The sequence below is a fragment of the Vicugna pacos genome, chromosome 27 (genome assembly GCF_048564905.1).
Source record: "Vicugna pacos chromosome 27, VicPac4, whole genome shotgun sequence".
NCBI classification, from domain to species: domain Eukaryota; kingdom Metazoa; phylum Chordata; class Mammalia; order Artiodactyla; family Camelidae; genus Vicugna; species Vicugna pacos.
Genome location: NC_133013.1, coordinates 28154736 through 28179647, shown reverse-complemented (window position 1 = coordinate 28179647; position 24912 = coordinate 28154736). Strand labels below are relative to the sequence as shown.

Below are 24912 nucleotides of genomic sequence, written 5' to 3'. Positions count from 1 at the left end.
TCCTGCAAGCACCGCGTTTAGGGTGGCTGCGCCACAGCCTTCCAGCCTGCAGGAAAGCTATTCAACGCAGCGTAAAGCTAATTACTGTAAAACAGGACTGAGTCCGTGTGGCAGCTGTTCCGTGTGGACAATCACGCCGCTCCATGGCCTGTTTTCTTTCAAAACGTGTGCCCTTTCCCCAGCCTCAAATGCGCTGCGTGTATGTAAAATAAACGCTCTTCGCAGCGGGACCCGGGTTCCCAGGGCTTAAAACCAGTAAGAGTCCTCTAGTAGTTCAATGGCCCTTAAATGCTCGACATCTTTTTCACTCAATGTAAAATCCATCTGATCTAATAGCCGTGACTGAGTTATAGATACATAATTTTTTTCTATTAAATGTTAATCTTCTGACTTGGCAGAGCAACAGAAGCTCTGAATTATTAAGAAGGCAATAACCTCTCTAAACTCTTCCCTGAATTCAGAAGATTCCCAGGACTGCTATCTTGAAAAAAAAAAAAAAAAAACGAAAACCTGCTTAAAATATAAAATAAAAATTGTGCCTCCTAAGTGCAATTTGATGGCAAATATAAGGGGCATCATTTTCACTGATGTCTCTTCTGTTACTTCACTACATACACGTGCATGTGCGTGCACACACACACACACACTCTCATGTATCTGGAGAAGCAACCCTTGAAGGTCTTGGCTCTTTTTCATTTACATACGACATTTTTGTAACCTTCCCATTTTGGTTGAATTCATTCATCATGCAAGTTTGTTCATGCGGCAAAAATAATGAAAATGCCCTCTGCTGCATGAGTGATGTCACTGCCCGACTACGCCAAACACAGCGCTCTCCCTGCCCAGGGCGTCCTCCTGGAATGCCGTCTCTGCTGCAGCTTCTTTCAGAAAAAATCTCTGCATTCACAACTCCTGTGAGCCAAAGGTCCGCATATGCCACGGGAAGAAGCAAGTTACCACTCACCCGGAGAGGCTAATCTAGACGGTCTCGCCTCAGTCAGACAAGACCAAAACCCATGGAAGACTTGAATTTCCAGCAACGGAGCCTTAGCCCCAGCTTGGCTGCGGCACCACCCAACGGAATAGGAGACGAAGTGCTTACTCTCCACTTTGTGTTTTGTGGTGCCAGTTTTTTTTTTTCCTGAAAATTGTTCATAATTGCTTTTCCCCTCTCTGAAAATGGTTCACAGCATTTAGCAGCCAAGAGTAAGGCCCAGGTTCTCTGCCCCACCAGACACATGCAACACGATCGTCACAGGCAATCCTCTTTCAATCCTTATTTTGGTGCCAGAGGTACTGCCATCACTTTGATGCACAGAACACGCAAGATGAAAAAACATCACCACAAGGCTGCAGAATCCAGTGACGAAGAAAATAAAAGAGGCAGCAAGAAGTAGTTCTTTTTCCCACCATGGTGAAGCCAATGTCCAGACAGACCCGTAAGCCCTGCTCTTCGCCACTGGGCAGCAGTGTGCACACGCCCGACGCATCTCATCATCACAGCCCCAAAACTCATCTGAAACTCTTCCCTCTGCTTCTCCGAAACAAGCGAACTGAGAACACGAAGCCTTCAGGCAGGTAAGAAGCTGGTGCGTGAGAACAGTTTTTAGGTCCTTGTTAGAGGAAAGCTGGTAACATGGGGCTGGGGGGGGGGGCTCATGTTCTAAAGCTGCAAGATTTTTAAAGCAGCAGTGACCCAATGCATTTAGAATAACACAAAATTTTAAACTGTATAACATTGGTTAGGGTCAAGAAGAAAGGTTTAAATAAAAACCAAGCCATAAGAAAGATGAAGCTAAATTCACCTGGAATTTTAGAGCAGTGCACGTGTGGCCAGTGACTAGAGCCACTGTAATATTAAATTTTAAGCTGTTCGTTGCACTGACACTTGCTTACGCTTTAGCAGCTCTTTACAACGCTGACCCTCTGTCAAAGGGAACGAGCTTTTCTGATGAGGGAGCAGGAGTGATAAGAAAAAACAACGAAACAAGGAACAGCAGTCAAAGCTTTCAACAAAGACTGCGCTCCAAGAGGAATTCGTGATTCGTTCCAAGAGCACTCACATCTCAGACAACAGCCTTCAGTCCAGCCTCACAGTCTTTCTGACACGAGGAGAGAGACAGCAGCATCCATTGGGTACGCTCCAGCTGCTCGCTGTCCAGTGCTGTACATGCAACCTGTGCCTCTGTAGGCACAGGTGAGTGTGCGACACCGGGAGTAATTCAAGGTCACTTGAGTTTGCCCTCCACACAGCTACCTGAAAATGAGGGTCACCGTCTGTACTTGGCAACCCATCCTTCTCTCCCCCAGTTCTCCAAAAGGAGCAGATGGACTGGTTTCCCTTGTAAATCTCTTACTAGGATGTTTAAAGCAATATTCCACAGAAAGCATTTTATTCATGGTTGAAGAAAAAGTAAAACACATGAACACACAGAGGAGTTCTCTTCCCACCCCTAGTAAGGAAATCACAGTGCTGAGATGTGAGTCCTCAGCTGAGAACCTCCTCTGCAGCTTCGACAGGTGACCTGAAACGCATGGCACAGAGCTCGTGCTCAAGGACAACATCCCACAGAAAATTAAAGATCCCAAATCCTGCTTTTGCGAGCTGCAGGCGCCCACCCAGAGGAACCAACATGAACCCCGCTCTGACTCCGCTGCTGCTTCCATACTGAACACATCCGGTGGCTTATTCTGTGGTGAGAGAAGCTATTTTGATGGTCCTTTGTCCTTGTTCTCAGACATAAATAGGATCAAAAATCCTGCTCAGGACGCTCAAAGATGACTGCTCAGGCACACTTTCCAGTTAAAAAGCTTGGCTGAAATGACTCATTTGCTTAGTTTATTTGTTAATAATCAAATCAGTAATTTCCAATCTGAATCATAAAATATTAATAAAACAAAACACACAAACTCTCCTTAATGAGATGCAGTTAATAAAAATGGTTGGTTGTAACATTCACTATAAATGTGTCCGATGTTGTTACTGTCTTGCTCTCTGTATCCTCAGTTTGCCACGTTACTGCACTTAAAGCTCTGTCATCTAAAACCAACCCTCTAATGCTGATTTTGTCAGAAAGCTGCATCGCACATCATTAATCTCATTAATGCACTTTTCCTATAAGTTGGCAAACACATTTGGAGGACGCACATATAACGAGTGGCTGGTTACCACAGGAGCAAATGTCAAAGTGATTACTAAAGAAAGTCTAAAAACTGTTGACACTCCGGAAAATCTAGCATACCATTCACCATAGTTCTCTAAAAGTGAAAATTAAGATACAGTTGTGTGGATTATGAGGCTATTATAAATTCCGCGTACAGCCCACCATTGCCTGTTCTTAATCTAATGTAATTTAGCACTGCAGACCGTTTGTGAAAAGAAATTTATTTTAAAAGGCATAAAAGTTACTAGTGTAAGAAGAAAAAAACCCTGTACCTCCAGAAGTCAAAGGCACGCATTAAGTCACTTCAATGAAGCGCCCCCGGCCAGCCAGGTTGTCGTGTGCTCCCTGAAACCACACCAGGCCTCGCGGCTCGACTGAAGACCCGAAAGATCTTTTGATCCACTTGAAAGTGGCCACCTACTCAATTAGTTTCTCTGAAAGAAATCTTCAAATAATTATTTCAGCTTAACCCCTCTTCACATGGACCCACTGAGATAGCTCGTGTGTTACTGGGGACTCAAGGGTGTAAGAACAGCTAGCCAGTGCAAGGCAAAGAGTTGCCTTTTTGGCCTAATTGTAGTTAGTATATAGAGAATACAAGAGTTGAACTGACACTGAAACACTGGGTAACATATACATCTAATAAAAAAACCTACTGATGGATCAAAATAGACTTTATTTTAATTACACTAGCACAGTGGGGCCCAGAGAGGCCGTGGCGTTGCACACAGGACGCTCAGCACCACAGGGAGGGCCGCCCCCGGCCGCCGTGCCGCCGCTAGCACACGAGCCCCTGCCGCATCTGTATGATCTGCAGCAAGGCCGCCTGCACGTCTTCGTCCATGTGGCCCTCGGGAGAGAGAAGAAGAGGGGACATCGTTTACGTCATCCTCGTTTACACAAGAAGTCCAAAGACAAAGACTTTCCGACAGGGCCAGACGCCGAATCCTCAGCGTCCCGGTGATCCCCTAGAGGGTCTGCTGGAGAAGGGAGTGGAGCCTCTCACGGGAGTAAAGGACGCAACTTAAAAGCAGTGCCCATCAGCTGCTCTTAACGTTCACCGTCAGAGAACACACGGACAGACTTCTCTCTCTCTGAGTGATGGCTCGGATGATGGGGGGTGTGAGTTATAGATGAGCAAAGCCAGTGACGAGGAAATTTCTTTTTTTTGGCTCTTGCTAAATTTTTTTTAATTAGACAAGAAATTAATGACAAAATCCCCATATTCATATTTTTTACATAAACAGGATCATATATTTTGCAGTCTGCCTTTTCGCCTGTCACAGAAGTCTTTCTCAAGTGATCTCCTCGCTTATTTTATGGTACAACACCCCACTGTGTGGATGTATCTCAATGTCTTTACTCATTCTCCCAAGGATGGGCGTCTACAGGGGTTCCGGTCTTTGGGGGCAGGTTCCTAGAGAAGAAGCTGCCAGGTCAGCAAAACAGGCTCGATGTTTAATTCTGCTAAGAGCTACACGACTTCCCTCCATCAAGGTAATAACGTGCACTCTCCCGACGGGGAATGAGCGTCCCTGCCCCACAGCGCCCCGGGCGGTGCACAGACGATCACCTTGTCTAAAGTTTGTCGATCCCGGAAGTGAAAAATGGCACCTCCTTGTTTATTTGTATTTCCCCCACTACTGGGTAGGTTGAGATCTCTTTACACGAACATTATCCACTTATATTTAGAAAGAGACACTTTAAACTTAAAAAGATGGCAAGAGGTTGATTAAATGCAAGTCAATCTGGTGAGCTCACACCCCCCCTCCTTTTTTCTTTGCTTGAGCACTTGAATAGGTTTCAGCATAACACTTCCTATTAATATCAAAAGTTTTGCTTCTAAAATCTGTTTCTATAACAGCAGGATGTTTAAATTCCAAACATTAGCCATAGTTGACTAAACTGAATTTCTTAGTTAACTTTATGATGCCAGAAGGCAAGATTATTTCAGATGCCAACTGCTTTTGTTATGTTTCATTAGGAGTCAGCGGAAAAAAATTTCGAATTTCAGAAGCATACATTATACAAAGTTGAAGCTCGTTAGTGTGCGTCTTCCGGCGAGAATGTGCTCTTCCTCCCTGGCCAGCACCAGGCCCAAGCAAGCGCCTCGCCCTGCCGGACACAGACCTTCCGCGCTTCCCTGCGGTCTTCCCTCCCAAGGGCCCCGTCAGCAGTCTTCTCTAACAGCTGCAGTCACAGCGCACCTCCGAGTCCCAGCCCGCCTTCCATCTGCCCAGAGGAAGAAGCCAAAGCTACTTCACCAGGCCATTCATTCTTTTTCACCGGTTCCCCCTTCATCTCCTATAGAAAAGGTAGGCTTTTTCATTTCAAGAGTTTGATGTCATGAAATTTCTTCTTTTTCATTATTTCACCTGTTTTTTTTTATGACCTTCTCTGAAGCTTTCTCTCAACAACTTTTCTTTTCCCCCCAGTGTGGACACTTTAAATCCTAAACAATTCTTAGTATATCTCACCTGCTATTGTAATGTTGTCTCTACCGTCTTCCCAAAAAATCCATTCTGAGAATTTTGGAGATGCTGAAATCACAGGGCTTCTACAGAGCATTAAGTACCATATCCTCTTATGTGAATCATTTTTCTCAGTGTGACTTTTAAGTAGCTTTCCCATCACGTCCCTAAGGAAGGAGACTCACAGTCTCACGCCTCACCACGGTGAAGGCTCAACAGAGGGAGGGCACAGCGCGTGCGCAGCACCCAAGAGGCCCTGGGTTCAATCCCCCGGACCTCCTCCAAGCGGAAATCAACCAATAAATACTGCTGATATTCTTCACAGAACCAGCTTTTCTTTAAATTATGACAGTTCTGTGCACACTTTACTTGTCATTTTTCCACTTCTTTTGTCTTCTCTACGTTTCAAAGAAACACTCCTGAGCTCCCAGGAAACAGTGAAGTCCTTCCCACCCTCCCCTTTCGGCTGACAGTCGCGAGTGGACATCGGGGCGCTGCCTCCAGCCAGCAATGCCGTGAGCGTGCGCTGCCATCACATGTTGCCAAACCATCCAGAACGTGAGTGACAAGCAGATGGGACAACACTAAACTTAACATGCTGTGTTGCCACACAGCTTCATACATTTCTCTGGGAGATATGCAAGCCATGATTAAAAGAAACAATTATTTTAAAATAAGCATATGGGGTACAACTACTTTAAATGTCAATGACTTTCACATAAATTTACTGGAAAAGAAAAAAACTATTTTCTCTAGGACGGGATCCTTTCCCAAGGAGCAGCTCCTCCTTACCTGCGCGGCACTGAGAAGGTGAGTCCGATAAATGGCGACCACTTCTTGGTGCTGTCTGGTGGCATCCTAGAAACGTGGGGAGGTGGACAGATCAGGACACCAGCTTTCTCATTCCAAACCCGTGGAGGCTTGTGACCACGCTGTCCTCGGGCCGGATGCTTCTCAACAGCAGTGTTACTGAAGTGCTCCTGCCCCTTCTCACAGCAACCCACCTGGACCCCAGATGCAAATTTCCACAGCCTACCGCTGGACCAACCTTTCTAATGAACGTGTGGGAACACTCATGGCAAAACCAGTGCCACGTATCCCAGGTGACATAAAAGTGTTGCTGTAGCTCAGATATGATGCTGTGCAATTATCCAGGCACCAACGCGTGCTTCGGATCCTTGCAGAAGCTCCCCGCCCCGTCCCGTCTCTGGCTTTACTCCCTCTCGTGCTCCGAGGCCGAGACAGCTCTTTCCTCGTAGCACTTTTGACTCAAAACCCTTGGGTGACACCGCATCAGATGTGAGACAGAATCCAGGCTCGTCGGCCCGGGACCGCGTGCCGCCTGCTTCCCCTCCACGCCCTGTTCACGCCACTTCCTCGCCTGGGAGAGCGTCCACTCCCCTTCACCTGCCGGAACACCACCTCCCTGCAGGTCCGGGCCCGGCGTGCCCTCCTCTTTGAAACTGGCTGCCCCCACACCAGTTCTCCTCCTTTCCTGGGAATCCAATCACTTAGAATGTGGGACTGCGTTCTAAATTCTGTATTTGGTATTTTTTCCCTTTTGTCATTTTGCTTCTTGTGGATCTACAGTTTGGCTCTCGAGCTACCCAGAACTCCTTGGGGACAGGAACTGTGCTCTCCCTCTGTCCCCGACAGGACTTAGCACAGCACCGTGAACGTAATAAATGACAAACAGATGTTTCCGAATCCTGACGCGACTGCCATACCCTTTTGATAAGATCCAGATCAGCAATACGTCATCGTTAACCTGCAGGCCAGCGGTGTTACAAAATGAACACTTAAAAAAAACGACTTCCTTCTATTAAAAAGAACCCATAACAAATACCTGCAGAGCAGGAAAGTGTCACCCAGTGATTCACACCTGACTGGGCTTCACTGTACTTGCCTTTCTCCCTCTCTGTTCCTCGTTCAACTAGAAAGCAAACTAGCAAGTACTCAGTTCTCATCGCCCTACTCGGTGGGTGAGGAAGCCAAGGGTGAAGGGAGCGTACCAGGTCACCCTCTTTCAAGTGGCAGGAGCCTCCTACCTTCAGCTTCTAAATCCAGAGGCTTCCTTTTAGTGCATAAGGAAGACACGTGTCCCTGTAGGTATCCGTATGAATATATACGCATCCAGGCGCTTTCCTTTAGTGCATAAGGACGTAAGGTATAAGACCATGGGAATGCCTGTCTTTATTCTTAAGCATGAAAGATTATTAAAGAAAAAAAAAGAACTTCCTTTAGTTTGGTGGACCAACATCCTAGAGAGGGTGCTGCTGCTGGAAAGGCATCAGACTAGGAGTCAGCGAGACCCAGGACTAAGTCCGGACAGCTGTACGACCCCAGGTGTACTTTCGTCTTTGTTTCCTTAAGGATTAAACAGGGGCAACAAAACCTTGTACAATTGTGAGGAAGATAAAGTTTAAAGCAGGTAAAATGTTTAGTGTAGTGTCTGGCATGTAGTAAGTGTGTAAGTGACTAGTGTAAGTAACTTTGAGCAAAAGTGGTTGCACTTTTGGATCTGAACACAGCCAGAAAGCAGCCTGGTTCCTAAGTCAGCTTGCACCAGCAAGCAGACGCGCCCCGCACGAGCCGGTGGGGAGCCGGCGGCCTGGTACTCACGGCCAGCTGCTGCTGCAGGCACTTGACCTGGTGCTGCAGAGAGTCGACCAGCTGACTCTGCCTCTTACTGGGGCTCCCGTCCGCGCAGGTGAGCTGGGGGAGGCCGCCGAGCGCCTGCTTCAGTCTTTCCACGTCATTAAGCAGTTCAGTTATCTTATAAGAAAAGAAAACAGTTGGGGGAGAAACATGTATTAGTCACCTACTCACTTATAATGAGCATCTTTACACAGAACTCATTCCTTGAGATGCAGAATTTACCTCAATATACCAGAAAACTGAGGAGTGAATACTGTGGAGATTGTTACCAACAGTATAAAAAAGGTGTAATTTCCTCTCAGTTAAGTTCCTTACAAAAGCAGCACCAAGTTAAGAATAAACATGACGTGTACCCTGAGATCTGGAGGCGAGCTCGGTCCTCCTAGTTTTAGGTCAGACGCGAGCACCTGTGAAGATGCGCCGGCCACCTGCCAGGGAGCCCGAAGCGCAGGGAGGCGGGGGACTCTCCCCACCAGAGGCTGAAAAGTAAACGCACGTGGCTCGTGTACATCTAGAGTTAGCTTGGGTACCTTGTTCTTTCCAAGAATGTACGATTCTAGATTACTTTGTATTAAAGAGAAAAACATGGGGAGACTATTTAGAGCAGTGGAAAAAACACAGGCTTTAAAGTCAGCCAGACCTGGGGCTCACCAGCTGTGCGAGCTCGCTCCCCCACTCTCCTGAGCCTTAGTTTCCTTATCAGTGAAAGGGGCCGATCTTTCATGGCTGAGAGAATCAAATGAAGTCACGAACGCACGTCTGGTACGTAGCAAGTGCTCAACACATGGCAACAACCATAGGCAGATACGAGAAACCTGCTGTTCAATGACATTTCATTTTACTCGTAACTGACTTTCAAACGAGCTGAGAGCTTCCCATCTGGGTCCCACGAGCAGACACGGCGGAGGTGAGCACCTGCATGCTCCCGCTGAGGGGCTGGGGCGCGTCTGCCTTTGCTTATCGCTGTGTCCCCAGCACTAGGCCAGCACCTGGCAGGCAGGAGGCATCTGACAGTCGCTTGCTGAGTGGGTGAAACTGCTCTCCACCTGCCTGATCTCTCATCGTCATGGAACATGTTTTATTCAACTACCAGTTTCAAAAGCATTGCTGAGCACCTATTCGGTAAATCGTGCCATGAGAATGAAGGATAAGAAGGAAAGATAAGTTATTACGGATGTTGTAAATGGATGGAAAACCAAAACACAACCTGCATTTTGGGAGAGGAACAGTCTGCAGGCTAGGTTGGCCAGTGAGGGCTTCAGGAAGGAGGGTAAGTGCAGACACGCACTAAGGAATGTGGGGGACTTAAGGAGGTGGAAAGGAGGGGCGCCGGGCTGTAGGGAGATGTGGGGACAGGGGACAACGTACGACGAGCCGGAGGGCTCGGTGCACTGGGAGGGGTGAGCGCCAAGAGCGAGTCTGGGGGACCCACGGCGCCCTGAGTTTCTTGCAGCCCAGAAACAGTACTTCGCTGCCCTCCCTCACCATCCTTCAGGCCCCCTAAAACCCGTGGGTTCTGACCAATCGTTTCTGAGGCAAGTGTCCCATTGAGTCTCCCTGTCTTTCCTCAGTTCTTGGCTGTACCAGCTGAGGAAACAAAAGGAAAACTGCTTTTGATTTCTGTTAGTGTAACTGCACTTTTTTTCCAATTTTTTTCTTTTTGCACACCCAGAGTCACTCTGAAAAGGTGGCATTTAATGGTCACTTTGTTCGTGCCTTCGTAAACCCATCTTGCGGGTAAAGAGCCTCCTGTCCCCTGGCAGCTCTGCGCTGGGGCTTCCGGCGCAAAGCCACGCTCACCCACGGCGTCAGGATTACCTTGTTATCTTTGGCCTCGATCTGCTTGGCGGACTCCTGTATTCTGCTCTGCAGCTCTGTGATGGTTGTTAAGGACTTGTCACACCGCTCCTGCTGGTCCTTGATTTCTTGCTCGATGCTGAAATGGAGCAACTCCTTGTCACTCTTTGCAGACCGTTCCTTCTTTTTGGCACGCAGAGCCTCCTCACACGCCTCCTCGTACCTGCGATTCAGGTTGGCCAGTTTCTCATTTAAGCTGGAAACCTGCGTCTCCAAATCACTTTTCGTTGCTTTGTATTTAGACAGATCAACCACCTCTCTCGTCTCCAATGTTCTCAGTGCTCGCTTAGTGCTCTGAATCTCAGACTGGAGTTTGGAGACCTCTTCGGTTTTGTTCCGGCTTTCTTCTTCCTTCTCCCTCAAGCTGGCTTTGATGACCCCAGCTTCCTTCTCAAATGCCTCCTTCATCTGCAGGTGCTCTGCCAGGGGCACAGAGGCGTTCTTTTGATTCTCCAGCATCTGCTGCAGCTGGGCGACTGCCTGCTGCTCCGTCTCGTAGCACCTCTGCTTAGCCCTCAGCTCCTCCCGGAGCGCCTCGATGGTGCCATTAAGAGATTTCTTCAGGGCTTCAACCTGTTCCAGCGGGACGTGCTGTTTCTGCAGACGAGTTTGTGCAGCGAGGATCTCCGAAGTCTGCTTGGCGTTCTCCTCCACCAGCTTCTCCTTCTCGCTCTCTGCCTCTGCGCACTTCTGCAGCAGGTCGCTCACCTGCCTGTTCAGCTCCTCTGTTCGCCTGCTCAGCGCCCTCTCCGCCTGCTGGGCCTTCTCGGCAGCAGCGCTCCTATCCCGCACGTCCTTCTGCAGAGCGCGGAGCTCGGTCTTCAACTGCTCGTTCTCCCGCTTGCGCTCCGTGGCCTCTGCCTCGCTGGCGTCCCGCTTCTGCGTCTGCGCCGACAGCTGTTCTTTTAGTTCTTTCTCTGTGGCTTTGAACTTCCTCTCACACTCTTCAAGGCTGGTAATTGGGGTGTATTTCAGCTTGATGCACTCCTGGATGGTGTCGAGCTCCCGTCTCTGGGCCGCGATCTCGGCGTGCAGCGTGGCGATCTCCTCCTGGCCCCGCTGGTAGCTGGCCAGCGCTTCAGCGCCGCGGTCCTGCGCCTTCTGCATGCTCTTCCTCACGGCGCTCATCTGTTCCTCGTGCTCCTTCAGGCTGATGTACTCCGCTTTTATTTGGTTCTGAGTGTTCTCCAGGTTTCTTTTTAATTCTTCGTTCTCCTCTTTTATTTTCACAAATCCCTGATTTATATCTTCACATTTCTTCTTTGCGTCTGCTAATTCTCGGTTGGTTTTGTCCAATGTGCTACTCAGCGCGGTTTTAACCTCTTCGTGGGTTTCCACTGGCACGTGCTGACGGCTCACGGTCTGTTTCAAGTTAGTGTTCTCGGAAATGAGCGAACGTATTTTCTCTTTGTCTTCACCATATTTTTTATTAAGTTCAGACAGCTGTTTCTTAAGTTCAACAATAGTGGATTTCAGAGCCATGATCTCTTTTTCGTGTTTCTCGGGAGGCACAAACACAGTTTCCAGGCGGCTAACATTCTTACTTAAACTGGCGTTTTCCATCAGCAGTTTCTCCATTTCCAACTTCTTTTCTGTGTATTTCTGTGTCACATCTGAAAGCTTTTTATTCAAATCACCAACAAGTGCATCATGTGACTTTTTCATCTCTTCACTTACTTTTAAAGGAACGTAATGATCTTTCACTTCCGCTGTCAGGCTGTGCACCTGCTGGGTGAGGAGCTTATTATCCAGACAAAGCTTTTCAATTTCCTTCTGTAACGTCTGATTTTTTGATGTTAACTCAGCGGCCTTCCTCCCGAGTTCTGCTGGATTCTGCTCCAGCCTGCCCCTGAGCGGCCCGTGCGCCTCCACCTGGACATGCTGGGCCAGTCTGGCCCGCAAGCTCTCAAGCTCTCTCTTTAACTGTCGGATTTCGCTGAGCGATCTTTCGTACTCTCTTTCCACCTCCGCTAGTTTTTTCGCCTTCTCGCTCACTTCACTCGACAACAGGCTCTTCATGCTTTCAAACTTCTCGGCAGGGATGGCCAGGGCCAGCTGGGCCGACAGCTCCCTGAGCCGGCCCTCCAGCTCGTCAGCCTCCCTCCCGCGCTGCTCCCGCTCCGCGTGGCACCTGCTCACCTCCTCCTGCAGCCGCCTGCTCTCACCTGCCAGCCTGCCTTCATCCCTCCTAAAGCCCTCGACGAGCGCCTCGCTCTGTCTGACCTGCTCTCTCAATCTGCCCACCTCTGCAGTCGCGCCTTCGTATTTCGCTCTCATGTCCTTCAGCTGGTCCTTCAGCTCCTCCGTGAGCCTGTGGTTCCCGGCCGCTGCTTCACTTGTGAGGTGCTCCTTCAGGGCGAGAAAATGCGTCTGCATTTGCTTCACTTTGCCTTCCGACTCATACATTCTCCTCTGCACGTCTTTCAAGGCGTCTTCCAGCTGCTTTATCTGCTCATCTGAGTCCTCCTTGACCCTCTCACACTCCAGCGCCAAGGCTTTGCACTCTGCCACCTTGTGAGCCAGTTCGTTTTGAAGCTTGAGTCGGTCCTGTTTGGCTGAATCACAGAAAGTTCTCATTGCTTCCAACTCTTTTTTTAAAATTTCACTTTCTGAGTATGAGGTTTGATTGGGCAAGGAGAGCTCCAGGGGTCTTAACATAGACCTGCTCTGCATGTGGACTGGCACGCCTGGGGAGGCACACTGCAAAAAAAAACAGTACAACATTAGCCCCCGAAGCCTGAAGAAGACGCTTACCTAGCAGCCTCATCAGGTCAGCAGCCACAGGGCGCTCAGACTAGTCTACCAGAAAGACACAGCACTGGTCTCTGAGGTGAGGAAACAGCTCTGGGTGCAATTTCTTTAGTCAGCTCTCAAGCAGGGACACTTGAAAGCCTGCTCCCTTTAGTGTACTTCTGGAAGAACAAAGAAGGAAAATAGTCGTGGGCTCTGAGGAGGATTTTCTCTTTCCTTTCCCATTCGTAGTACCTGTCCATACACGAATGGCGCCTTTGTCAGAACACATTTACCACTTCCCTGCTTCACGGCACATACTGTGCTTAGAACTTCAAATTCTGAAGAAAGTAGAAACAAGGGCTTTGCAATTTTAAATCTACGAAAAATTTCATAGAATGATATATTATTTCCTAACAACATACATTGACTTCTGAGGACCCTCATTGTTAACTCCAGTGTAATGTTATTTAAATTATAAAAATACCACCAAAATAAAGTTAGCTAGTATAACAATCATCAAGAGAATGTTAATCAACTCACAAAGTAGAACCACGTCGTCTTCTCTCACACAAAAGGATAAACTAGAATTTCGCATACATCTTACTACAAAATTTGATTGACATCGCGTTCCCTCTACTAAATGCTGACAAAAGAAGTATGATTTAACTTCTCATTGAAAGGGTTAATAAACATCAGAACATATAGCATCAAAGACTAAATTTAACTGTTTCTATTCTTCCCCCTACACCTGTTACAGTGAGCGCGCTTTTCTTTAAAAGTAGTAGTTCGTTGGGGAAAGCCCTGTGCTACGGGTGCCTCCCACGACGTTAACAGGCAGGCCTCGCCGTTGTCAGGTACCTCCACACGCCCCCCAGGGGTCAAGAAGGTACGTAACAGCACGGGTAATTTCTCAGCCTCAGTCCGCTTCTGATTATCTTTCAACTTACCGACTATCTTTAGACTAAGACTACAACAAACTACCACACAGCTTCACAATTTCCATTTGCATTTTACTATAACCAAATGTTTATCTAATCTTCTTAAATGTTATTTGGTTGATTGGCATCCGTTCTCTCAACTTAGACTCTCAGGCGTTTCCAGCTTAGAGTGACCTCAGACGTCACGGAGGCTGACGCAACTCCGCCCCAGATGTAGGTACGTGAGAAAGCCTGCAAAAGCCCAAAGGTCGCCCAGCTCCGCAGGCCACAGAAGGCACTAGAAGCACAAGCCTGTCACAGCTGCTGGGAACTGAGAGTGAGGAGCAGACAGACAAGAAAATCAGACCGCACGCCCCACGGAGGCTTCCTTCATCTCGAGGGGAATTGCCAAGGCACAGAAGATACACTTGAATGTAAGGAACAATGCACTTCAGGGTCAGAACAAATGTCTTTAGAATTATTCACACCTATTCTCCCCCTTAAATGAGCAAACACAAAGAGCTGACTGCCTAATGTCAAAGAATACAGACATACTGTCAAAGCCAATGAAACCCCAGTTCAGATCTCTTCAGTCACCGTCACCAAAAGCACTCTAGAGGGCGCTACACAGAGCAGCACCTGCTTCCCTGAAACTCAGGACCACAGACCAACCTTCCTCTGAAAATGAGAGCCTTACTCAGCGTATATTTACTTGAGAAACAGACAACGCTATTTCCTCTTTTCAAAACGGTACAAATATTTTTATGAAGTTTTAAAATTAAAGTCCATTACCTGTGAGTCTGTCACGTACACTTGACCTTGTTTAAGAAGCGTATCTTCTTTTCCTAAATAAATCCAAATAAACAATGTCTTAAATATCACACCAAAGAGAGCTAGGTATTACCTGGGCGTTACGATCTCCTTTATTATTCAAATAAAAGAGAAACATGAGTTACAACATAAAATCATTTTGTTCTACAGTATCCATACTTTTCCTTATTATCTCCATATACGCAAGGAAAGCACCTATATTCTTCTGAATAGATACTGAGCTGGTTTTTAGAATCACGTAAAACTGTTAGTCTAAACATGCTAAATAATTGTTATAAAGTAAGTACATTGCAGTCAAAATGAAAACAGTGTTCCTTGCAATTTATAGGGTAGATATTACTACTGCACTTAGCTGATGGATAATTTAATATTCAAAGGAAGCAAAAACTTAGATTTTCTAGAGAAACTATTTAAAACTGGAGAATAAGCAAAAGTGAAGATTAATTATACACAGTCTTAAAATAAGTAATAAATAAGCAACTGCTTATGAAACTTCTAGCCAATTTTAAAGGCTTGCCTGCACTGAGACCACAGCCAAAGGCGTCTTCAGGTCAGAAAGCTACGCTGGCGCCTCTTCCCATAAGAAGCAGCCCCAAATACCGCGAGACAAACGTCTGCCACCGACAAGACAAAGCTGGTAATTCACGCAAGACACAGCTTAAAAGTCTAGGGCCCAAGGGAAATCGGAGCCTCAGCGACGGCCAGGCTGTTGGTCAGAGGCTACAGCAGGCGCCTTGGCCCCTCCTGGCTCCAGGCTGCAGGACAGCACCCGGCAGCCGGCTGGAGTCTTCCAACAGCATATCACGCCACTTGGACAAACTAAAGAGGCAGAAGCAGTCTTCTCTGCTTGAACCGGGTGAACGGTAATGACATCTATACTTCATACTTACGGTTACTGAAGTGACTTCCTGATCCTAAATGATCGCTCTGAAAGCAGAAGTATAAAGTAAAACATTTTAGGTGAATACTGTTTCATTTTGCTAAATCCTGTACCTAGTTTAGCTCTAAATGACTGAGTCATTAAAACCACATTTTCAACATTCCTTGTTCCTCATGAGTGTCATCCTACGCAAACTCACAAAAAGGCAGAGCTCCAGCGGCAATTAGAGACGTCGGCTGGGAATAAAGCACTTCACTAAGCATTTTAGTAAAAGCAGCCAAGCGTTTCAAGGAAAAACTTTACTGCTCAAAAGAAAAAACAAGTGCGCTCCAAAGGGCCCAGATAAACTCCCGTGTTCTCTCAAGCTGTTCCGAGTGGAAAGCTCATATGGTGGTTAAGAGCACAAACTGCCTGAGTTCAGGTTCTGGCTCTGACACTTCCTGTTATTTATGAACCCCTGATGAGCGAACCGCTCTGTGCCTCAGTCTCCTCACTTACAAAGTGGAGACAACAGTAAAACATACCACAGCAAGTTGATGTGTTTACTAAACGCACGTAAAGTGCACAGAGCAGCTTCTCGCAGGTGGCTGGGGCTACGAAGGTGTTAGCACCACCAGTTTCACTATTACCTTTAAATTAAGGTCTTCAAATATGAAAAAAGACGGACGCCACTACACTAGGTCATTCTTTAGCTTATAAAACTGTGTTTCTAAATAATCTCAGAATTCTGTCATTTAATATAAACATATCTTTTTGTTTCATTTTTAAAAACGTACCAAGGCATAACTCACTTGCAATAAAGCACACGTGTGCAGTGCAATGAATTTCTGCACTTGTATACTTTGTGTAATCACAGCTCAGACCAAGATACAGAGCATGTCTCGCGCCCCCAGGAGCGTCTCCATGCCCCGGTCTAGGCAGGAACCCCTCACCAAAGGGCGGCCTCCACTCTGACGTCCCTCTCAGCACAGATTCGTTTTGCCTCGTCCTGCCCATCAGAAAACTGGGATCATGCAGTGTGTGCTGTGTCTCATCTCTCAGGCAACATTATGTCTGTGGGATTCATCCACGCCTTCACCTACTTCTTCACAGCTGTACCCATTTTTTTTATTTATAAAGAAAAATTTCACTTTTGTTATGTACTCTGGAGTTATATTCCCCCCAAATGATAAAAGACTCACACTGAATCAGCCACTCTCTTCAGTGATCCCCCCCCCCAGCGATGAACAACACTCATAAAATACACGTCACGGCTTTAAGCCGCGCAGCTCAGAGCCGGGAGCGCGGCCACCCCCCGCAGGCAGCCGCTGAGGAAGCCTCTGGGCACCAGGGGCGTGCTGCTCCCTGATCGAGGGGTGTTCCGCTTGTGAAAATTCTTTAGCTTATACAACTTTAACAGGTGTCTTTTCAATGTATATTGCATCTTGATGAAAAGTTTTTAAAAATTCATGGTTGTCAAAAAACTAACAGCAAACTGAACCAACAAAAGGCAAGTATATGATCTGAGAGTTATTAACACATTGCTCTCACCAAACAAATCTGTGTGTGCGCAAGACCCCTTCTGAGAGGATCCTGGAAACACCCCTACTCATTTACATGACGCTTTTTATCATCGCCATCACAGTCACTGTAACTTTACAGGTAAAAGTACTTTGCTTTGAAAAGGTAAAGATGGACGAAGAGGAAAGTTGGGGAAGAGAAACTGGAACTGAACCAAATGTCAGCTTAGTCAACGTCGGCGACTTCATTTATCCTTTATACCAACGCCGGAGGAAGGGACAATCACCCCAACTCGGCCGAAGCGGCAGCGCGCTCGGAGACCCTAACTGAGCGGCCCGAGGGCCCGCCGCGAAGAGGAGTGACAGCGCAAACGCAGGTCAGGCGTCGCGCCCTTTGCCACTGCCCGCGAGGAGCTACAGGAACCAAGCAAGCCTTCTGTACCTCAAAATGCTTGAATCTGCTTCTCAGAGCCTCAATCGTTCGTAGGCTGTCTTCGTGCTGCTTTTCTTTAGCTGCCAAAAGGGACTTCAGCTTTTCTTTCTGAAATGGAAAGGAATAAATACAGAGCAAAATCACCCTGGGCTTGAAATCGGGTTAAAAATGTGCTTTAGAAAATGTGAATTAGAATTACTGTGAGGACTGCAGTTAATGAATTCTCTAACCTGATGGATTTTTAACAACTAGTGGAGCTGATACCCCAACTGATATAAATATACTAATAAAATATACTATATATAAACAATATTATGAAAAGTACAAATCTCTGTGCTTTGTTTTAAATCTTATTATTTTCAGACATTTTCTCTGGGATGTTTTGAATTTCACATCTTCTCAGGAACTTTCGCAGAAAATGAGACATCCGTCCTCACAAGACACCTCCCCAGTCGTGCGCAGCAGGCTTTGTTTCCCCCTCTGAGCAACAACCAAAACCGGACAGAGCCCTGCCCGTCCCAGTTCAGGACTGAGCACTCCCCTGCAGCACCGTCTTCCATTTACGTAACGTTTTACAGCTTTAAAGCAAAATTTGTCGGCCTACCTCACTTTCCAGATCATCAGCAACCATGACTTCCTAAATTAAAAAAAAAGAGAAAGAAATGTATTTTCACTCTTAAAAGTCTCTTTTAAAAGGCATGAGTTTGGCGAGTGTCTTTCAAAAAGACTGGACACGTCTTTAAGACCAGGGACGAGGAGGTGACAAGTGTCTCGTGCCCCCATTCCCGTAGTCTGCGTCGTCACTCCTCCTCCTCGCTGACTAGGTCCAGAAGCACTTGCGGCTCCCCGGAGAGGCCGTCAATCACCTGCAGCTCGGACCTGCCCCCCGCCCCTGGCTTCTGCCCACTCCTTCCCTCCAGCCCCACAGCCCCAGCCATAGCTCAGTGCTTGGCCGTCGCTCTGTCCTCTCAGACCTGACATCAGAAGTTTCACGTGAAGGTCCTCGTGAGCTACAACCTTCCCCAAGGGCAACGTCCCGACCTCCCCCTCAGCGCCCAGCACCACGACCCGCAGGGACGGGCGACCACGAGCAGACTGTTATCGGTGGTGGTGACCGGCAGTCAGACCGTCTTGTTTTCTGTGCCCTGGGGTTACTCACCTCATTCAGCTGCAGCTGTAACCCGTTGACTTTATCCAACAATATTCTCTGCTCTTGCTGAATTTTTCTCAGCCTCTCTTTCAGATCTTCATTTTCGGTCTCCAGATCCTTAAACAGTAAAGGTAACAGGTGCCAGACCAACTACTTTTTAAAGAGTAACTCTTACGGAAGAAAGTTTTTAAAAGCAGCTCACTCTCATGAGCAGATAAACAAACACACACAACAGCTTTAAGTATAAAGATACAATGCTTTCAACGGCACCCAAATAACGTAAAATCTGCACATGAGAAACAACGTAGAGAAGGGCAGCCCTGTGACCCTAGTAAGCGCAACTGCACGCAGGACAGCGAACCACCACGGCCCGAACAAACGGGAAGGAAAAGCGCCGCCTTCCGGGCAGCACGGCGACTTGAACCTTGGCCTGAAACTCCTCAAGTCTGTGAGACTGTCCTCGCGCTGCTTCAGCTAGCCAGCGCTTCGGCACTGATTTTAAGGCTCCAACTTAGGGCCCCAGTTTATGCTCTTAACACTGCATAGGAAACTACGAAAACGCAAATAAAATGCTTTTGTTTTATCACACAGAAATGGCTATTCAATTTATATTTGAATGAAAATAAGCCATTTAACTATGGCTCTTCTTCCAACAAAATCAAAATAATACTTACTTTTTGAATACTCTGATGAACATAAAGGCGGTTAACAAAATTATTTTTCTTAATGAAAATAAAAAATACTTCAAGAAAACATTCAGATTTTGTTTTATTTACATTGGTAACCATCATTTTCATCATTATAATTAATTTTCTAGAATGAATACAAATGTATGATTTATGGTCCAAAACATATATTTAAATCAACAAAAAGGTATGTACAGTTATTAAATTATTTACTTCCTAGTACATATTAGAAAAACACTTCCTGTAAGGTAATACTGACCCAAACGTTCACACCGAAGGCTAAGCCTTTCAGAAGCGGCCGGGCCAGAAGGCAGAGCCCAGCAGAGCCACCAGCCCTCCCGCTGCCCCTCCTGCCCCGACCCTCTTCCCGGCGTGTCGGCACCCTTTCCTCCCCGAGCCCCACGGCGACAGCACAGGAACTCTGTGCAGAGGGAGACAGTAACCTCTTTCTTCTTTTTACCTGGAGGTTTTGGTGCTCCCTCTGACTTGACCTGACGTTTACTTCACCTACCATCTGCGCCAAATTTCGCTTTGGTAAAACATAAGGAAACACAGGTTAGCAAGTATGAGAATAAACAGAAGTCCATTTTCCTCAATAGGCAATACACCCACTTAGCGACTGTCAGCTTATCCAAGTTAAATGCTGCTGCACGTAACACAAGGTGGCAGTGTTTCCAAACGGGAAGCAGCTTTAAGGACACAGGCTTTACATAAACCGAGTGTAATCTATTTCAAAACACTAAAAAGTAACGAAATTTAAAATCCTTACTGTTGCGGATTTATTTTAACCAAAGTCACCAAATTTTAAAAAGGAGAATGTGTACTAGAGGCAAAACTCAAGGTGCACTATAAAGCGTCAGCAACCATTCCCAAAGAAAGAGTTTAGTGCTTAAACAAAGGAGGGGGAGTTACATTAACGCTGAAAGCAAATATGGAAATGATTCACTTCTTTGACACGGATGAAGTAAAACACCAAGGGGTGTGATAAGAGAGAGACAGACAGTCCTCCGCCCACAGCCACACAAGAGCCTCGGGATGACTCAGGCGGGTACGTGTTCTGATTTTGTGCACTTACTGCTTTGACACTTTATTCCAGCTCAGAGATTTGCTTTAATAAAAACACAACACAATCATTAAATGAGGGAGAAAATAACCTTTTCTTGCCAAAGTTGACCTTTAAATTTATACAACAATTTAGAAAGTTATTTCTTTCTTCCCTTTTGAAAGCTAAAAAAACCAAACCAAAAAAAGTGAATGCTTTAATTCTCCAAGATAATTTTATTATGTTTCATATTATTTGCCAAGTTTTGTTTAACCAAGTGTTTAAACCAACCTGCTAATGGGCTCGGATTTAGAATTAGAGGGACGAGTTCCCACTGAGACAATGCTCTGTGTCCACATTTGGCCCAAACTACATTTCTAGCCGTGCTCCTTCCACCTGAGGACTGTCCTGCAGGGGAGTCTGACCGGCGTCATCACACCACTTCCAGCCCCACCTTCTCTCTGGGTCCCTGGTTACCTCTCCTCTTCTCTGGCTCCATCACGGCACATCACGCCTGCCACTCCGGCCCTCTACTGCCCACAGACACGTGAAGCATGCTCCCTCATCAAAGGCTTGGTACCTGCCCTTCCCTCTGCCCAGAGCCCGGGGCTCCCTCCTCACTTCCTTCAGACCTCTGTTGACTGTTACTTCCTGACCCCACAACCTAAAATAGCTTCCCGCCCTCTCCCTCATCATTCCCCCACCTCCTGTTCCGCTGGTCCCCAAAGCACCTGCTGTGACACTTGACACTAAACACCCGTCTGCTTACTGTTCATCTCTCACTAGGCTGGGAGCTCCCTGAGGGCAGGGGCTCTGAGCACGGATACCCCAACACTTAGAGCAGTAAGATGCCTCTGCAGACACCTGTTAAGCAAATAACTGAACACATTTCCTTTAACTAAACCGTAGCTTCTTGATAACAAGGATTATATGGCCCTGAGTACACGAACAAATCCTGTCTACAGCAGATATTTTAAAACGTATTCAGTAAATAACAGAGACAAATGAGTTTCACTGTTCCTAGCAGAACATTAACGCCATCAACTCACTCAGGTAACTCCTAGAGCACTGGGCAGAATAGCATTCCCATGTTAACATTCACTAACCCTTGATTTTAAACACCTGTACATTTCAGAAATCACTTTCCCCTGGCTCTGCGTGCGCTGTCTGGCATAGCTAGAAGAGCGCACATCTTATTCCCCTCCACCCCTGCTCAGGCTACCTGAGGAATGGGAGAGGAGGCTGAAACTGCTGCTGCACGTGGCAGAGGGAGTGACAGCAGGTGTGACCCACACGTGGACCACGTGTCCTCAGCTCTGACGGGCTGGAGGGGAGCACGCTTTTGCACAGCTTCCGGGCTCAGGTGCAAGGCAGAGAAATGATGCGGAAAGATGGCAAGTCGCTCAGCAGGCACCTGATCACCTCCTCCTCCGGGCTGGGAAGTGCTCAGGCCCCCTCACTAGAGAAAAGCTGGAGGCCTGGAGGGCACAGCCGGCAGAGAGGGGAGCTGCCTACACCTGCTCTGGGGAGGCAGTGTGTGCGTACAGCAGCCCCGCCACTCTGACTCCAAGAGAGCTACCGAGCCTGAGACACAAAACCCGGGTTAAAGGTGACGTGATAATCAAGTTGGCGCGAAGTACGAATTATTTCATGTACTAACTTTTAAAAAAGTAAAGTCCTCATTAAATTAAATACATACAGCAAAAAAAAAAAATCAAAATGTTAACAGTGGCACTGAAATCACATACATAATCAGTTTTGAATTCTGTTTTCTCCATTTCTTATTGCATTGAAAGGTGTTTCCCACAGCAGGAGAATCTGGCCCCGTTACTTTGGGAGAACAGGAGAAAACTGCCCACGGTCTACCAGGACACCACCTGCCAGGAATTCACCACCTCAGAATCTCAACAAGGCGCCACAGCTCATTCTTGAGCGGGCTGGCTGCTCACGGCCAGCGATCAGGAGGCTACCTATGTCCCACTGGGCACATTCGCTGCCAGTAAGCCCCACCGTCCAGCTGAGCGGCAGGGTCAGGATAAAGCTCAGGGTCTCACACCTGGTCTCTACCTGCGAGTGACTGACTGAGGAGAGAGAACAGCATGATTTAAATTCAAAACAGCTACATACGACCATCAACCAGGCTTACAAAGCACTTAACTTAAATTACACAATATAAATAATTTTTTTAACCTGTTGTAAAGATGGTCCTTTCTTCCAAAGTTCTCTCCCTGAAGATTTAAAGAGAGAGAGAGAGAGGAGAAAGAGGAACAGAGAAACAGCAGGTTAACTTGGGCAGATACACATTCCCTCATTATGCAACTGAGTCAACGTTAAAGAAACAAATTTCAAAGTTTCTTTTAAAGCTGATGACCTTACAGGTTTTAAACAACAGTGAAACAACACTTTTGCAACAAATTGGCTTTTTTTTTTTTTTTTTTTTTGCTACAACGTCCAGGTAGACGATGCTCAGCGCTAGGGAGCGGAAGTAGATGAGAATGCAGAATTCAAAGCATTCCTGAATTAGAAGGCAACTTGTCGATACACACCAAAACCGAAAGAAACGTGCATAACCTGAAACCTCCTGATTCAGCTTCTAGGAAATCATCCTAACGGTGTAATAAAAATACACTAAAGTGTTTATGCATAAAAACAGTCACTAAGTGGTTATTTATGTTAGTAACAACAACTTGAAAGACACCTATAGAGAGTTGCTTAATTGAATTAAACTTAAACAGGTGGGAGTTTATGCATTAATAAAAAATCTTACTGTAGAGAAAAATATTTATTCATGAGGGAAAAACCTTCAAATTGCATTATACGAAAAGAAATCTACAGCTCACGGCAGGTGACCTCAATTTTATGCACAGAAAAGACTGGAAGGGCTTTCCTCGGTAATGGAGGCCCCTCAGTGGTAGGATGAGTGGCTAGTTTTATTTGTTGTGTTTCTCTGCATTTCCCAACGTCTCTTCAATAAGCACAGGAAAATACTTCGTACAGGTATTCAATAAATGTTGATTGGATATTTTATATACACATTTGAACAATAATTCTTTTTTAAAACTTTGTAAGTATTAAAGAGCTTAAGAGCTTCACCCCTTCTCATCGAAAAAAACACACAGTGGTAAAATACTTGATCTGGCTGTTTCTTTTCAGTGCTTAAATTACACCATGGTAGAGTAGGTCTGACTCGATAGATTGGACAATGAATGTAACAAAACCAGCAATGACACTGTAAACCCACGCAGCTGGGGCACAGAGGGGGACAGCCAACACTGTTTACCAGTGCGGAGCATTCTGCCCCTCACGAACCGGGGCGCTACCATCAAGATCTCTAAAAGCTGCTCTTCATCAGCCCAGTGAGACTCTCCTAGCGACGGAAAACCCCTGGTACCTCTGCTGGTATTTTCCGATGCAGTCTTCAGTAAGGTTAGGATGTCCAGGTTGTCCCCAATTCTTGCGTAGTAAGAACTGTCGTGGCCAAGGGCATCCAGCAAGGTTACATCAGCACCATTTTTAAGTAGGACTTCGACGGCGTCTTTGCAACCATACTCGCAACCTAGCATGAGAGCGGTCCTAGAAGGGACGACGGAAGAATGAAAGACCTTGAGAAGGATCCAAGGAAAGATTTCAAAAATCCCTTTTGGAGGCCCCCATCTTGAAGAACAGATCACTTTACAAAGCCGTACTCATTACAGACACAGATTTGCTTCACATTTTTCTCTCACATTCTGACTTCGCTGCATCTGTGAAAACACCTGCTGTGTCTCAGTGTGCAGGGCCAACGGCTGATACCACCTTGCATGCACCTGTGACGTCTACCCCCAGATTAACCTCCTTTGTTCCAGGCGCTCTGTGTCCTACAAGCAAACTGCCGCAAAAATCTTCCACAACCAATACTGTCACCCGATCTGTGCAAAACCTACGACAATGAACCCAGACTATTTAAATCACTTCGTGAACTGAACCGCACCGTGCAAACCTCCGCAATGAGTCCCTTTCACCCCGAAGCAGGGATCAGTCGCCTGCTCCTGACTCCTGTCTTTAGAAGAACCTTTCTTCTCCTTCATATCTCCTTCACATTTTCACACTTAGTTTTGACATTTGCCTTCTCAAATAAACCTTCTTCGATCAGCCCCATTACCCTGGACCGTTGGTCTATTCTGCCATGACAGAATCTTCAGCACGTAAAGACTTAACGGCGTATTGGCAAACTGCAACAGTGCAATAATTAAGCACATCACCGAAACTAGAAGGGCCCTAGACACGCTCTGGTTTTACTGAAATGAAATGAAATGCAGTGACTTATCCTGCCTGTAACTTTGTCTTCCACTGGGAGTGCTGGATTTCATCAGCGGCCTGGGTTTTGCCTTTCCTTTATGTCTGTTCTCGTTCTCTCTTACACTCCCCAGCAGTTGCTGGGGTGCAATTTTACATATAACAGGCATTAACAAGGGTGTGTTACTGGGGGGAAAATACACAGATAAGACAGGAAGGAAAAAAACTTGAGTGCAGAGCATCAGACTGAGATTTTAATTTATTTTTAAAATCATCTGCTATGCAGTCTGAATATAATACACACTGCCCTACCTCA

At 46.6% G+C, this 24912-nt stretch overlaps 1 protein-coding gene across 11 annotated transcripts in view; it reads right to left on the bottom strand.

Annotated features, from left to right (window-relative positions):
* Nucleotides 1-3820: 3820 nt before the first annotated feature.
* The window catches only part of UACA (uveal autoantigen with coiled-coil domains and ankyrin repeats), a 70080-nt gene continuing 48988 nt past the window's right edge, over nt 3821-24912 (bottom strand). For 9 of the 11 annotated variants that reach the window (XM_072951130.1, XM_072951138.1, XM_072951139.1 and 6 more), the window contains 12 exons: nt 23713-23894; nt 22512-22549; nt 19740-19808; nt 18603-18710; nt 18048-18080; nt 17453-17551; nt 15522-15558; nt 14593-14645; nt 10112-12850; nt 8258-8410; nt 6428-6493; nt 3821-4014 (listed from right to left, as the gene is read on the bottom strand). In XM_072951130.1, the coding sequence (XP_072807231.1) occupies nt 3943-4014; nt 6428-6493; nt 8258-8410; nt 10112-12850; nt 14593-14645; nt 15522-15558; nt 17453-17551; nt 18048-18080; nt 18603-18710; nt 19740-19808; nt 22512-22549; nt 23713-23894 (3649 nt within the window). In that variant the 3' untranslated portion in view covers nt 3821-3942. Of the gene's footprint in view, nt 4015-5345; nt 5397-6427; nt 6494-8257; nt 8411-10111; nt 12851-14592; nt 14646-15521; nt 15559-17452; nt 17552-18047; nt 18081-18602; nt 18711-19739; nt 19809-20354; nt 22370-22511; nt 22550-23712; nt 23895-24912 lie in introns of those variants that run through there. The other 2 variants (XM_072951132.1, XM_072951140.1) reach the window with 2 other exon arrangements.